General features: G+C 39.8%; 1 protein-coding gene across 2 annotated transcripts; it reads right to left on the bottom strand.

Annotated features, from left to right (window-relative positions):
• Positions 1-301: 301 nt before the first annotated feature.
• LOC135496937 (NAD kinase-like) lies at positions 302-14,480 on the bottom strand. 2 transcript variants are annotated; one of them, XM_064786535.1, is made up of 12 exons: positions 14,449-14,480; positions 13,576-13,909; positions 12,129-12,212; positions 11,760-11,889; positions 11,074-11,182; positions 8,326-8,411; positions 7,633-7,735; positions 4,972-5,099; positions 4,451-4,550; positions 3,449-3,606; positions 2,876-2,958; positions 302-2,309 (listed from the first exon to the last, which is right to left on the bottom strand). In XM_064786535.1, exons 2-12 carry the CDS (start codon positions 13,830-13,832, stop codon positions 2,096-2,098), a joined length of 1,452 nt encoding a protein of 483 aa, XP_064642605.1. In that variant the 5' UTR covers positions 13,833-13,909; positions 14,449-14,480; the 3' UTR covers positions 302-2,095. The 2 variants fall into 2 exon arrangements, with proteins under 2 accessions (XP_064642605.1, XP_064642606.1); XM_064786536.1 differs by lacking the exons at positions 13,576-13,909; positions 14,449-14,480 and adding an exon at positions 12,570-12,787.
• Positions 14,481-14,511: the final 31 nt, after the last annotated feature.

Here is a 14,511-nt window from a genome sequence, read left to right as displayed (position 1 = left end):
TCTCTTCACCCAGGGCATCATGCATAGTTGGTCTCTATGCACTGTAACTCGCTGTCAGAATCTTGAATAAAGAATTGGACAATGGAGAAACGAACTGAGACACAGGCTGCTACATAATCTTTCAATGGTGTTCGATGGACAGTTAGGCTTGCTGAAAGTTCATTATTAGCACTTTGTTCGTGAGCAGGTCAAGTCCATCACATTATGTCATAATCTTACTGGAAGACAAGGTTTACAGAGCAGCAGACCAGGAATGATGGATCTACTGATCAAAAAGACTATAGAAAACCAATGTGTACAGATGGTAATTTTATCATGTCTCACACCATATATAATAATCATATAATGTTTTCATTATAAATATAAAAGATACATGACTCTCCTTCTCTGCTGCTAAAGACAGAAGTGTCTAGAAAATTGGATTAAAATATGAGTATGTGCACCTAACCTTATCGTTCTAACCCTAGAATTATACACCTGTGTATCTACATTCCTGTTACACTCAGTGACTAGCCATTCTGATATTTCACATTACCGCCAAATAGACTTCGATTTAATTTGATTTACACACTATATTCTACACATAAAAGATTTGATGAAAGCCAATTTAAAATGTTAGCAAAAACTCAATACTTCAGTGTAATTAGTTTTTGATATTTTTGACATTACAATGTAGGTTGAAAAACAAGGATGCTCGTGAGATTAGCTATAAAGGGGATTCGTGCCAAGCAGACTCTACCTCTGTAAACCCAATTGGCCCCTAAGTGTAGTGGCACCAGTGACGCACACAGAGTTAGCTGAAAGGTTATTCATGCTCGGTGGACTCTATTTCTGGCCAAAGACGGAGTCACTAGGCCAGACAGGTCACAGAAACCCCCTTAAAGGAGAATTAGGCTAGTGTTATACACTCCTACTTTAAATATTTTACAGACACCCGACTCATCCTTTAAATATTTCACCAGAAAATCTACATCCATGGAGCAAACGGAAGAGAATATCACAGTTGAAAGTAACAAAATGGAAAAATATCAAATAAATTTCAGAATAAAATTACAAATTTACAAATAAAATCAAATACGATGACGGGTTTTGAACATGATTTCGCATTTTCTTCAATGCCATTAACCGCAAATTTGTTACGAATCCCGTCAAGTCAATTAACTTGAGAAAGAGGATTATCAGAACATTTTTTCAGTAGGATATCCAACTATTCACAGAATATAATATCGAATCTACAAATGATGTTTTTACGAGAGTCGAAGGCCTTCACCTGTATCGTGTTCTTTGCATTTTCTTACCAAGTTTTCAGAAACTTTTCGAATATAAACTTGCTGAAACGTGGCCTTTATAGTCTTTCTACACCCTTCACCCGGCACCGATGCTAATATTCATATTCAGTATATAAAAAAATACACAACTTGAATTTTTCAAATAAAAGTTTGATTTTCAAATTTTTGAATTAATTAAGTCAGCCTTGAAGCGGTACAAAAATTTCACTGAGTATATTGAGTACTTAATGGTTGAGTATATCTTTAATTGTTCATTAGACCTAGTACATTTGACACTGTACATTAGTTGACCCAGATTGAAAAGCAAATTAGAAACTTTCAATTGACAGGCTTGAGGTATTTGAAAGAATAAGCAACTGTGCTATAAATTTACACCAGGCAGAGAATAGTTAAAAAGGTTTAAAAACACCTCGAACTTGTGCAGCTGGGAAATGTTTCACCAAAATACTGCAATCTGATGGATTTGAAACCCCTCTCTAAGCCTGAATGAGTAATACAGACGAACCTCTCTTAGCGAACACCTCTCTATAAAGGACAACCTCTTTATAAATGAAAATAGTTTTGGTCCCAAATTGGTTGTTTCAACTTAATTTGATTTGTCTAATCAGGACATCTCTCACAAAGACAACACTTGTCAGTCCAGATGGCATTCTTAACAGAGATATTGAAATGTTGTTGTGAGTCCCGAGGGTGTCTTTAATAGAGAGGTTTTACTGTAGTCATGAGCCACTTATCATGGCCTCTACTGACAGCGCTTGTCAATCCCGAGGGTGTCCTTAATAGAGAGGTTGTACTGTTGTCACGAGTCACACATCGTGGCCATTATTGTCACTACTGTCTAGAGACATTGAGTCTAAACTTAGCATGCTCTCGTGCGGCCCTGAGAAAGTCGAATTGAAACCCTGTTGATTTTTCCGCACGTTCCAGTGAAGACATTCGGCAAGTGAATTAAACCAGTCGTTGATTTGGTCCTGGAAAGATATCGATGGCACGGGATGCAACGACGTAGTTATACGAACACTGGAAGGAGAAGGAGAAATGAAAAAATAGGGTGATCACAAAAAATCATGATGTTCTATGTAATAATCATAGACTATCAATTTCTTGAAATCCACGGATATGAAATATCAGTGAAAATTTGCCAATTTACAGCGTAAATACATGTACACGTAGTGTACTCACTAACTTACATGTAATAGGAAGTGCAACAGCTGAAAGCTATAAAAAGTGCAAGGGAAGGTCTCGTTTCTGTAACTCAGTATAGCGACGGAGTGAGATTCTTGCCAATAGCCCCCAGGGGCTGCCTCCTTTGGTCTGGACCCGGGCCCAAGATCTGTCTGGCATGGTTGGACCTTTCAGGAGGCAGGGCTCCCGCCAGTGTAACCCTTTTGGGACACAGGATCACAGGTGTACCACAGCAAGGTCAGGATCCAAAACACCTGTATAGACGTGAACAGTGCCAACTGCCAAATTTTAGCAAGCCTTTTATTTTTGCGGATTTCATTTTGTTCTTTCAGAAATTTGTCCGAATCGCAAAAATAAAACGGCACAATATTTGGTGTATTTTACTGCACTCAAGAACGTACCAGTCTCCTTTCTTCAATTCCTGTCTGTTCCTGCCATCATATGAAACCCAGGCAGTGTTGCGCGCTGATTCGGATAGCGTAACCTGAAAAATTGATAAGTCATCATTATCAGTGTCCTAATTTCCACCCAAAGTCCCCGATTCTAATTCTTTAATCTTAAAACCTGGTTTAGTTTTTCGGAGGAGTATGGTGTCATGGTCTTCCATGGTCAGGAACCTGGTACAAGGAATCTTTTAGGTTCACGTTGCTTCACCTCAAAAGTTATCAATCAAAGTAGAGTCACTTTTCCAAGGGCAAAAGCTGCGAGTCAACATTAATTAAGTTAAGCCAGGTCCTACCCTCTTAACCTTTTTGCTGCAGCAGCCATTTTTCGGCAGGCCCCACCATGTGCCGACAGTGGATACCAATAATAAACAGAAGAGTCAAGTCTTAACGAAACGGTCAAGACGACCAAATGGTGGTGAATTAACATTTCAGTTGGGCGTGAAATGATGACTGCACGTCATGTCAAAGGGTTATGTAATGTACAATGTCACCCACAGCGAAAGGGTCAGGGCATATTTTTTCACTCACCTTGATTTCAACTCCAGCTGGAATGACGATGGGTCTAAATGACAAAGAATGTGGACAGATAGGAACAATCACAATCGCAGGCACGTTAGGATGTACGACAGAGGCACCAGCAGCACAGGCGTAAGCAGTGCTCCCCGTAGGTGTGGAGATGATCAAACCTAAAGAAGACAAAGCTTGAATAACTTAAATTGAGAAATGTAAGGGAGAAGAAACTTTTTATGAGTCCAAGCACCAACACAAATAGTGCAAAAAACAATGGGCTTTCATTTAACACTGCATTTTAACACTGTAATTTGTTTCTGCAGTAACAATGATTAACAACATTTCAAAGGCAAGGGTTTTTTTCATTCCAAGTGTTTTACATGAAGAGTTTTTGGAATAAAATCTATTATTGGCCACTTAATACAGAATCTATGACGGGATCTGATGTGAAACATTGTTTGTGCTCATTATCATAGATTCTACCATAGGCCATCCTGGAATCTATGATGGGATCTGATGTAAAACATCTTTTGTGATACATGTATTTATCATAGATTCTACCATAGGCCATCCTAGAATCTATGATGGGATCTGATGTAAAACATCTTTTGTGAATCTCATAGATTCTACCATAGGCCATCCTAGAATCTATGATGGGATCTGATGTAAAATATCTTTTGTGAATCTAATAGATTCTACCATAGGCCATTCTAGAATCTATGATGGGATCTGATGTAAAACATCTTTTGTGAATCTCATAGATTCTACCATAGGCCATCCTAGAATCTATGACAGAAACTTTTGCCTGTGATACAAGTCAAGCATCGAACCCGGGACCTCCTGATCACAAAGGCCACTGACGCTCAACTGTTGTGCCACTGCGCTCCACTGCAATGCCTGCTCTCATGACAGCAAAGGATCATGTAACGCAAAAGGACACTTCTAATTCATACTCAAAGCCATTTGAAGAAAAAAACTGGTTATGTCAAAAAATAAAAGTTGATATAATAAACTACATACCATCTCCCTGAACTGAGGTAATGAGTCTTTTCTCAACATATAAATCTAAGTTACAAAGGTATGCTGACTGGCCCCGGCCTATCACAACTTCATTCAACACCTGCAAGAGATTACAAGAGATGTACACTGACTGGCCCTGGCCTATTACAACTTCATTCAACACCCGAAAGAGATTCCAAGTGATGTATACTGACTGACCCTGGCCAATCACAACTTCATTCAACACCCGAAAGAGATTCCAAGAGATGTATACTGACTGGCCCTGGCCAATCACAACTTCATTCAACACCTGCAAGAGATTACAAGAGATGTACACTGACTGGCCTTGGCCTATGACAACTTCATTCAACACCTGCAAGAGATTACAAGAGATGTACACTGATGCAAAAAGTTTTTTTGGTTTTAATTGGTTTCAAAGGTGGCGTTGGAACCCTGGTCATAACACCAACAGGGTGGACCACCCAACATCGCTCTCAGTCACAGCCAAGGCCATTACCCCCCTTTTTCCAAAGTCAACTTACTGTAGTATGCTGGTGTTTCATCCCTCCTTTACTCTCGATACTGTTTATATGGTCGCAGTTGATGAACTCGGAATCTTTTTTGAACATGATACACTTTAATCGACTTCGCAATGTCAGAGTTGCATGACCTGAAGTGAAAAGATAGTAGGGAATATTGAGAACCATGCGTACTGACCAAGTCACAATTTAAGGGATGTCAATTGTGATTTGGAGTTGGACTGTATTTCTTGCAAGCACTTGGGAGTTGAACATCCAGGGCCATTGTAAATATAGTATCATGGTCTTAGGCCGTGGGCCGAATCCAAAGAGGGGCTTAGATTTTAAATTTGTGACAAAAATTTTTTGGGGCAGAGTAAAAAAGGTATTATCATGATAAAGGTGCTTTATACATGTAATGAACATGTACTTAACATGAACAAAAGTTCCTGCAAAAGTTGTTGCTCCTGAACCAAATATATTATAAATGACATTAGTACTCAGAAAATCCTGTAAACTGAGCTTAACTGAAACAATATTCTATAGGTGGCAGCACTGAACGGAGCAGATTTTGACCACCTGTGAGCCTGTAGGTGAACTAACATAACTGGTGTGTGTAGATGATATATCTGGTTCATGTGCCACAATTTTTGTGGGAATGTTTTTTTGTTTTGTGATGTGATCACCTCATTCATCATGATAAAAGCAGTTTGACACTACCCCAAAATGTTGTCACAAATGGCAGCTTTTAAAATTTAGCCCACGGCTTATTAGTGCAAAGGGTCTACAACCCCAATAAATGCTGATATAACATGGACTTACTGTAATTGGGTTCTGGGCACTGAACTCCAACATCTACATATGAACTTGCAGAAGGAGTGACAGAGTTAGAGCACTGGACTGAAGGACTTTTGCCAGGAAGACCGAAACTTGGATCCGGTACTAAAATATCCTGACATGATACTACAGCATTCGTAGTGAGTGGTGCTGCAGCATTGGAACCAAGAAGAGTAGTTCCGTGACCCACTGGTACAGTATTTAACGACTGGGGCAGTGTAGTTTTGGGGCACTGAACTCCAACCTCACACAGTGGAACTCCACAACTCTGTGGCACATCCATGATCCTCCCAAGGTCTGCAAGTCTAAACTTAAGTATCCAAAACTGCTCGGTGTCAATGTGGAGCTAGAGACCAGACTTCAGCTCATGTGCTTCAGACCAGCTCCCTGATGAAGAACAGAGAGGAATATGGCCAATGGACACCACCCTGACCACAAAGCTCTGGGGCTATGAGGTGGAACTCTCTATGACAGCCGACTTTGTACCGAAAATGGACCGACTGTTTAGAAAAAACTCAAAAATTCTGAATGCAGAAAAGCAGTATCCAAATGTTTGACATCTCCAGCAACAGATCCTTCACACCAGCTTTATAACAAAGGCCTGTGACATATCCAAGCCGCACCCCAAATCTCCCTAGTGGTTGGACTTCATTCAACTCTCCATGAAATTTTAGCAAGATGGGATGGAACACTTTACAGAAGACCTCCTATTAAATCGATGCTGTTTTCCTATTATTTCCTGAATACGAATGAATTCACTCATACTGACATGCAGGCAGGAATAAAAGTGCCCTCTTTCCATGATTGTTTTGATAATTGAAACAAAATTACCATCACATCTGCAGAAAAATTCATAAAATCATCTCCCTGAGCAGTTTTTATTTACACAGATACCTGCCATTATTCTGCACAGCGGAATTCTCCAGACCATCTGGACATAATGCCTCAGGGTAATTAATAGTACCTGTTGAGCAGTGGTTTCAAAGAATTGTCCTCCTGCGGGGCATTAATGCACATCATAATGTAACTGCTGTTTCAGGCATGGTGAAATAAATGTATAACAATACATAAGATTCTTCTCAGCACTCTGTCTTCCTCAAAAATGTCCCAAAGTCAGAATCACCTGACAACTGATTCTTACGCATTGAACGAGTCAGTTCCTTCATCACCCATTCACGTTGTTTCAACGTTGCAGCCTTAGGACATGATTTGTCAGTCCCAAGGGTGTCCTTGATAGAGAGGTTCTGCTGGAGTTTCACCTCAACGCCATCGGGGTAGCGGTCATGCCCTCAGACAACACCAAGGTGTCCGACAAAGATTTCATGACCTTTTGATTCTGAATGGCAACTTGTACCTCAGAATGGGATTCACCCTTAACTGGGTCAGCTTTTATCCCACATGCCCTACTGACTTATAAGTAAAGAATATAGGCCACATTTATAAAAGTGAACTGTTTAAAAGATCACTTATTAAAATGAACTTTGAAATATAATTACCCGAGCTATAGGCCTGTATGTTTGGCTTCTCTCCCAATTCGCTGGGAATTACTAAATGTTTGGGATGCACGTTAGAGATTCACATAATGCCATGTCGGCAAGCCAATTACCCATTTACTCCTGGGTGATGGAATGCAAGTAGGGTCAGGTGCCTTGCTCAAGGACAGAAACACAAAACAGTGCTGATCCTTTCGAGAGTTGGGCGAACAACGAAATCTCTTCTGTTTCTTCCAATAAAAAAAGTAACCTTTCAAGTAAAATCCCCCAAACCCCTCGTAATTATCAATTAATGACAACCACGGTACCTAGTTGTAACTGCAAAAATGTGTTTTTTGATAATAAAGAACCGTACCTTCAAGGACATGCGTGACTTGATCCCTGAAATCATCGAACTGAAACGGTGTGAGGAAGCCAAGAGAGCCGAGGTGAAATGCCATCACAGGTGGAACACTTTGCTGGAAAATAGAAAGAGATTGTTATGGTACAGTCCAAATCACAAGTGACATCCCTTTAATCACGTCATTTGCGCGCACTGATGCGCTACTCAGCGCGTAATATATGCGCAACATGGAGCGATAAGAGTGTCACTGGCCCATCAGTAAATAATAATACGCGCAAATGTTGCGTGAATTGATGCGACGCAGAATGGATATCAATTGTGACCTGGACTGTAAATATAAATTTTTTTGACTTGATAACTCTGGATATAATGAAAACTTTGTGGATTCAAATTGTACTCTCACAAGCTTTCGGGTCCTGTTCAACCCTTGGACAAATTGGCTGTTAGAGTGTAACTATGGCACATTTCTTAACCACTAAAGCCATGAACTTGAAATCTTGTCCATAGGGGGCGACCCACCTCAACATTCAAATGTATCAGCAAGTACATAGTATTGCAAGAAATGGCACTATCTGAATCCACGAGTACATCTATGCCAGGGCAGGTACATCCCACAAAGGTCGACAGTAGCCTTTTGTGGACACCATACCTAAAATCCAATCGGGTTGTGACGCCGGTATTAAGATGATGACGATGACGACTTACTTGGAATAAGGAGGATGCATAAAGAAGAGTTCCATCACCACCGAGACAGATAATAAAATCAATCATGTCATTCAAGTTGTCTTCACCTGGAAAATAGAATGGAAACTTTCAGGCGACGAAAGATTTTCGAAAATTTTGTTGTCCAATTTGAAATTAATGTACATTCAGTGTAACGTGTTTTTCCAGATGGATCTGGTCGAAGGTACATATACTTGGCTGACCTCGTGTCACTTAACTTTGATTGATAGTGTGATCACAAATAGAAATACGATTGATTGTTGTCAAATAATTCTTATAGCTGTTTTTTATGAAATTGTCTAATGAAAGTAGTTTTCGTCATTAACATTGGCTGTTGCACATCTCGGACAAAAATGTTGGAGAGGAAAAATAATTCCAGAGAAGTGTGGAAGAAATAGTTACATTTCGTGCCATGTTGGTGCAATTACAACAACTTCTCACTCAAGAGGGGGTCAAACGTGTCAAAAGAAATTACGCAGGATTCCGGGCAGTGCACTTGGCAGAACCGAGTGATTCACACTTTATCTTTAGTATAGAATAGTAGGGGATGATTCAACCAACGTTTTTTTCACCACAGACAGTTCTGAAGTAGGCTTTCAATTTTAAAAGGGTTGACCACAGCACCATGATTTTGGCTACTACTTGAAATCCCAAAGCAATTTGAACGCCTTCAAAATGAAGTGAATGCCAATTTCAAGGGTGTGAGTCAGTTGCTTTTTAAAAATGGGCATTCACTTTGCTTTGTAGGAGTTCTAATTTTTTAAAGGATATCAAGTTCTAGCAGAACTGGTGGTGCCTACATGTATGATTAACCTTTAATGACAGCAAAACACTTCATTTTTTCCATACTGGAAATCCCTAGTACTGATTTGGGAAAAAATTCTCAGTGACCTTTTGGCACCAACATTAAAACATCATCACACAGAGCACGCCTAAAGTTTATACAAAAATATTCATTGCATCAATGAATACGTATTCAGTGGAAATAGGATTTAAAATAAATGAACTCAGGTTCAAGAATCGTGTTTGTTGGGATAAACTACTGCCTACTTGTAATCGAGGTCTGATAAGCTCTTCCAAATGGCTAAATATGGGCGACTCTTAAAGGGGATTTCGCACGCCCAGAATATTGATAGCCTACTTTTCACATTTTTACGGCCAAAGAAAATGTAGCTTTCTATTTCCTGTTTACAAGTCCTGACAGATCATAGCTAAATTCAGCTTGATGACGCAATGGGTTTCGTTCAGAGACTCGCATATGACTTGATGCATCAACTGCTGTGAAATTGACAAAGACGCGGGAAGGTCGACGCACTGCTCGTACGTAGTTAGTTTTAACCCCTTTCAGTGCAGCTGTAATATTTTTTGTGTCCTGAATCAAAAATTTGCAACTTATTGCACCAAAATCAGCCTAAAAGTATTAGTTGCTCAGCAACCATCTGCAATATTTCTATCCTATTCTATACAGCCACTATTCTATACGGTCAATGCTTAACCATTTTTTTCAGAGCTTGAAAGACAGGAACTAAAGGAAAATCAATTGACGAGTACAAAATTAACCTCGCCATGTTCCACTGGGTGACTGAATCAGGTCCCCTACAAAAACAATATTCAAAGTTTAAGCTAAAATAAAGTTAAAATTCATCAATCCCGTTGTGTTTAATACAACACTTTGCCTTATTTAGTGTAAGCGTAGGCAGATATGGCCAGGAAATAAACAATCTGACAATAGTTTTCCAGTAAAATTCCTACAATCACTGATCACCAGACTATTACATAAATATTCACCTTTTGACCAGTTCATGAAAAAAGATCAACAAAACAGGTTGGGAAACTCTGAATTCTGGCCTAGACCACGAAAGGGGTTGATTCTGACGCACCACTGGTCAAGCAGGACGAGCCAATTCAAATACTCTAATTTCAACGATGTGAGACCGTTTTGAATATTCAAATACGGCCCCAAAATGTGACCAGCCATCGAGAAAGATTTACTTGCAAAATGCCTTCACCAACATATACCACCAGTAGGCTAGGGTGAATGCCACAAATCTCCACGAATGATTTAAACCTAATATGCCAATGTTATTATTGTTGTTATTGGCCAATGTTTTAACGAATATTTATGGCCAAAATATTATACTCATTGCCAAATAATTCAATGCCTAGGCCTATTATCAATTGATATTACGCAATGTTTTGGTCAATAAGTAACCTTAAGTCTTTAGCCACTATAAACCCAATGCCAAAGCCAGTCTTATTTTGTTATATCTGCTTTCGTACAACCCCTATATATTTTTGACTCGATAAAATCAATGACTTGAGACAACCTTTTTTAACAGAATCCTCCGTAATGAATAAAATTTCCATGAACACGAAGACAAAGGCCACAGTAACAAACTTCACCAATACTGATGTTAAATGTAGGGTAAGGTCAGGTGGTACAATGATAGCCCCGGTACAACTATAGCATCAGTGTGCATCGATGTGTAATACGAGCTCTTTTGAATACTGTAGGGGCTATAGTATAATTGTACCACTTTACCTTATATCAGGTACAGCTGTTACATGCAGTAACATGCACTACCGTGAGCGCCAACAACAGACAAGATCTCCTTGCAACTCATTTTTACAAAACTACATATCATACAAGGTATCATCTTCAAAAAGTAAGATATTTAAAATCCTCGTGCAAGAATATTAGACGCATCAACGGACTCATGTGTGACCTACCTTCCTTGAAGGTATGTAACAAGTTGACGAGATGGTTGAAGTCATCATTATCCTGTATCTGTGGCTCCTTCAATACTGACTCTTCAACGTAGACGACCATTTGTTTCTCCTGCAGAGAGAAAGTAGGCGTTGGACTGGTATGCCGTTCTAACAGTTAAGTATCAGACAGTACACTTTGAAAGGCTTGCTCCCTTGCCCTTTTCTCCCCAATGAAGAACAGGGAGGAATACTGGCCAAAGGACAACACCCTGACCACAAAGCTCTGGGGCTCTGTGGTGCAACTGTCTAGGAAAGCCGACTTCGTTACCGAAAACAGGCTGCATTGAGAAGACAATGAGTGCACAACATTTTTTTGAATATGTCATAACCTTTAAAATTAGAAGTACATAAGGGGTAAGCTGGTTATAATAACTGGTGGTCCAGGAAAAAATAAATGCAGTTATACACCATGCCTTTGTGCAGTTACTATGCATGCAAATTTGTTGAAACTTTGTATTTACAATAATATATGTTTGTGTATATCTGTCTGCACAACAGCATTTTAAAAATTCATTTTCAGTGAAAATTGACATTTTCAAATTCAATAACAAATTTCAAAGGGCATGGGCATTTAAGAATTGGTAACTCCACCACTGTCACAATGGATAACTGAGTTATATGAATTGTGATACTTGAAATAACCCTACCTGAAGGAGCCATCGTAACAAGCACCTGAAGGGCTCAAATACAGTCTCATCGAACACCTTCTTGATGACGAGAACGCTGACTGGAGGTTTGGACCAAGTAAGGCGCTGTATCCCTGGGTCGGGGATCGTCCTGGAATGGTGGAGGTGGTATGCTCATTACCCAGAGAGAAAAATACGCTAGATGAATTTATTTATATGCGATATGATATTAACCAACGCCGGTTCATCCAGGGACACAAATCTAGCTTCTTCCCGGAATGAACCCGTCTCTTTTGCATGGAGCCAGCTGTGTTAACTGCAATGCTTTGAGGCTCCTCTAAAATTGTATTCAATTGTCACATCTAAGTTGAGTGAAGAGATCCTACTTACAGTATTGAAGACGAGTTCTTCATGATCGATGCCTTTGGTCCAAAGTTACAATTTGGACTTGCCCCATATATGGAACGCTTCCTCCTGAAATGAACAATTATAGATACAGTAGAACCTCATTTAGCGGACACCTCTCTACTAAGGACAACCTCTCTATTAAGGACACTAGTTTTGGTTCTAAATTGGTCGTTGCCATTCAATTTGACCTCTCTTATCAGGACACCTCTCTTTTAAGGACAGCACTTGTCAGCCCCGAGGGTGTCCTTAATAGAGAGGTTCTACTGTACCATGAATGACAAGTTTTAGCAAAGTTGCATGTGTGATAACTTCACTAAGGCATTGTGTGTAACTACATTTCTAATATCTATTTTTCTGACCCACAAACGGCAATCCCCCTTAAAAGTTGTGACCTTGATGACAAGAGAAACACTCAGGACCTACCTATCACATGTAACATAATTTGATAAATCCTACCGATAAATTGTTCTCAACGACAATCCAAATTAAATCTGAGAAATGTGCTTCATCAAATATTCTGGACCAGACAATAGAAAATTGAATCAGATAGTTTAAGTCGTGAAGTAACTAGCTAGGTCCCGTAAAAAGATCCCATCATAACCAACAGCACAACACTCTATCCTCAGACGCATTGAACTAAACTGAACGGAACTTTACTTGTACAATAAAGGCCTATTGGGTTTACTATGGCTGTATACCATGCTAACTAACAATACTCCTAGGCCTGCATGTTACTGTCGCTTATAATCATACACGGTTCAGAGATTTTATGCACAGTTTGGGCCCATTTGTAAGTATAATGCTGTTTATGCCTTGACCTGCATGGTTATTATTATTATAATACTTGTATGGTATTTATACTTTTGATTGTATACAAATGTACTTTCATTGCCACTAATTAAAGGATTAGTAGACTCCCTCTAGTGAGGCCTTTACAAACTGATAAAACTTTATCATATTCCTAGTCCACGTGAATGTGATTTAAAAGCTGATTTTTTCAGAGAACAAATGTAAAAACTCTGCTGGCAGGGCCGTAAATAACTATTTGGTCTGGGGGGAGGGGGAGGCTGTACTTTTGAATGAGTGGAGAATATGAACTGAAATTGAATTCACACAATTTTTTTCAGGGCTCTCAATATAAAGTGTACTGCCACAGTAAGCAGCTTATTTTTGAGTCCCAAGCTGAGCAAGTTTCACTAGCAGGGGTCAAGTTAGTACCGATTTAAGTACTACTTTTTGTATATTCCCAGCTCACCTAAAAAATATAGGAATTCAGTCAGTATCATCACCGGCATCGTAACCCATTGGATTTTTGCCGGAGTCCACTATAGTTTCACCGAGTCCACTACAGTTATAGGCTATGTTCAACTATGTGGGATATTTTACTTGCCCTTGCTGCAAAGTAGGACTGCAGAAAAAAGCTACTTACGGACGACAGGCTCTTTTAAGTTTCCCATCATCATCCGACAGTGGTCTATCATCGCCGACCCTCGGCCTCATCTGTTGCAGATCAACGCCTTCCGGATACGATATTCGTCGGCGAATTTCCACGCTCTCGCTCTTGGTAATGTTGATGGGGTTTGATTGTGGTTTCTGCAGTTTTGGTACCATGATTTTACAGGATTTGAATTGGTGAGCTGGGCTACTGGTGCGAGCCACCTCCTCATCTGAGCTGTCGGAGCTCATGGTGCGTAGCTTGACTAGTACTAAAGAATATGGCGACTATGAAGTGGCAGATTCAAATCATTTTTACCGATTCAGCCCTGCAAGTGGAAAACATTTAGGTTATCAGAAATGCAACATCACATGCATTTACTCATAGCCACAAGATCGGCCCTGCCTGACTGTCTGAAGAATTCAACCACTCAGTCCACTGCCCCGCCCCGGAGAAAGGCTGTCTCGTCACTCACAAACCAAGGCTAATACAATCCGAGTAATCGTGTCCTTTTTTGGGAAATGGAAGTGAATTGTCAAGTCTCTCCCACTCCCATACCGCTGGCTCTAGACAGTCCTTTTTTTATTTAGTACACCATCACTATTCATTGTGAAATACATGAAATAGGGCCAACCATCCAAACTTGGCGTCCGACAATCGAGTACGGGGGCAAATGTCCGGAAATAGAACGTAAATGTTGTGATGGGGAGTGAAACCAGGTAATTTTACTCAAGCTTTTCAAAAGGCCATGGCAAGTTTATTTTCAGGGCACTTTAACTATAAAACCTGAGACCCGTTCAAGGCGTCTGCACGTGTTTGCAAGCCTGGTTTTTGAAATAAATAGACATATAACAAATTAAATCCCACCCTTTTTAAAAACATCCGGTAAATTTTCTATTGTGCGCATGCGTACATTTTGTTTTGCATGAT

Source organism: Lineus longissimus, chromosome 12 (assembly GCF_910592395.1).
Source record: "Lineus longissimus chromosome 12, tnLinLong1.2, whole genome shotgun sequence".
Lineage (NCBI taxonomy): Eukaryota > Metazoa > Nemertea > Pilidiophora > Heteronemertea > Lineidae > Lineus > Lineus longissimus.
This window is presented reverse-complemented; position numbering and strand designations above follow the sequence as displayed.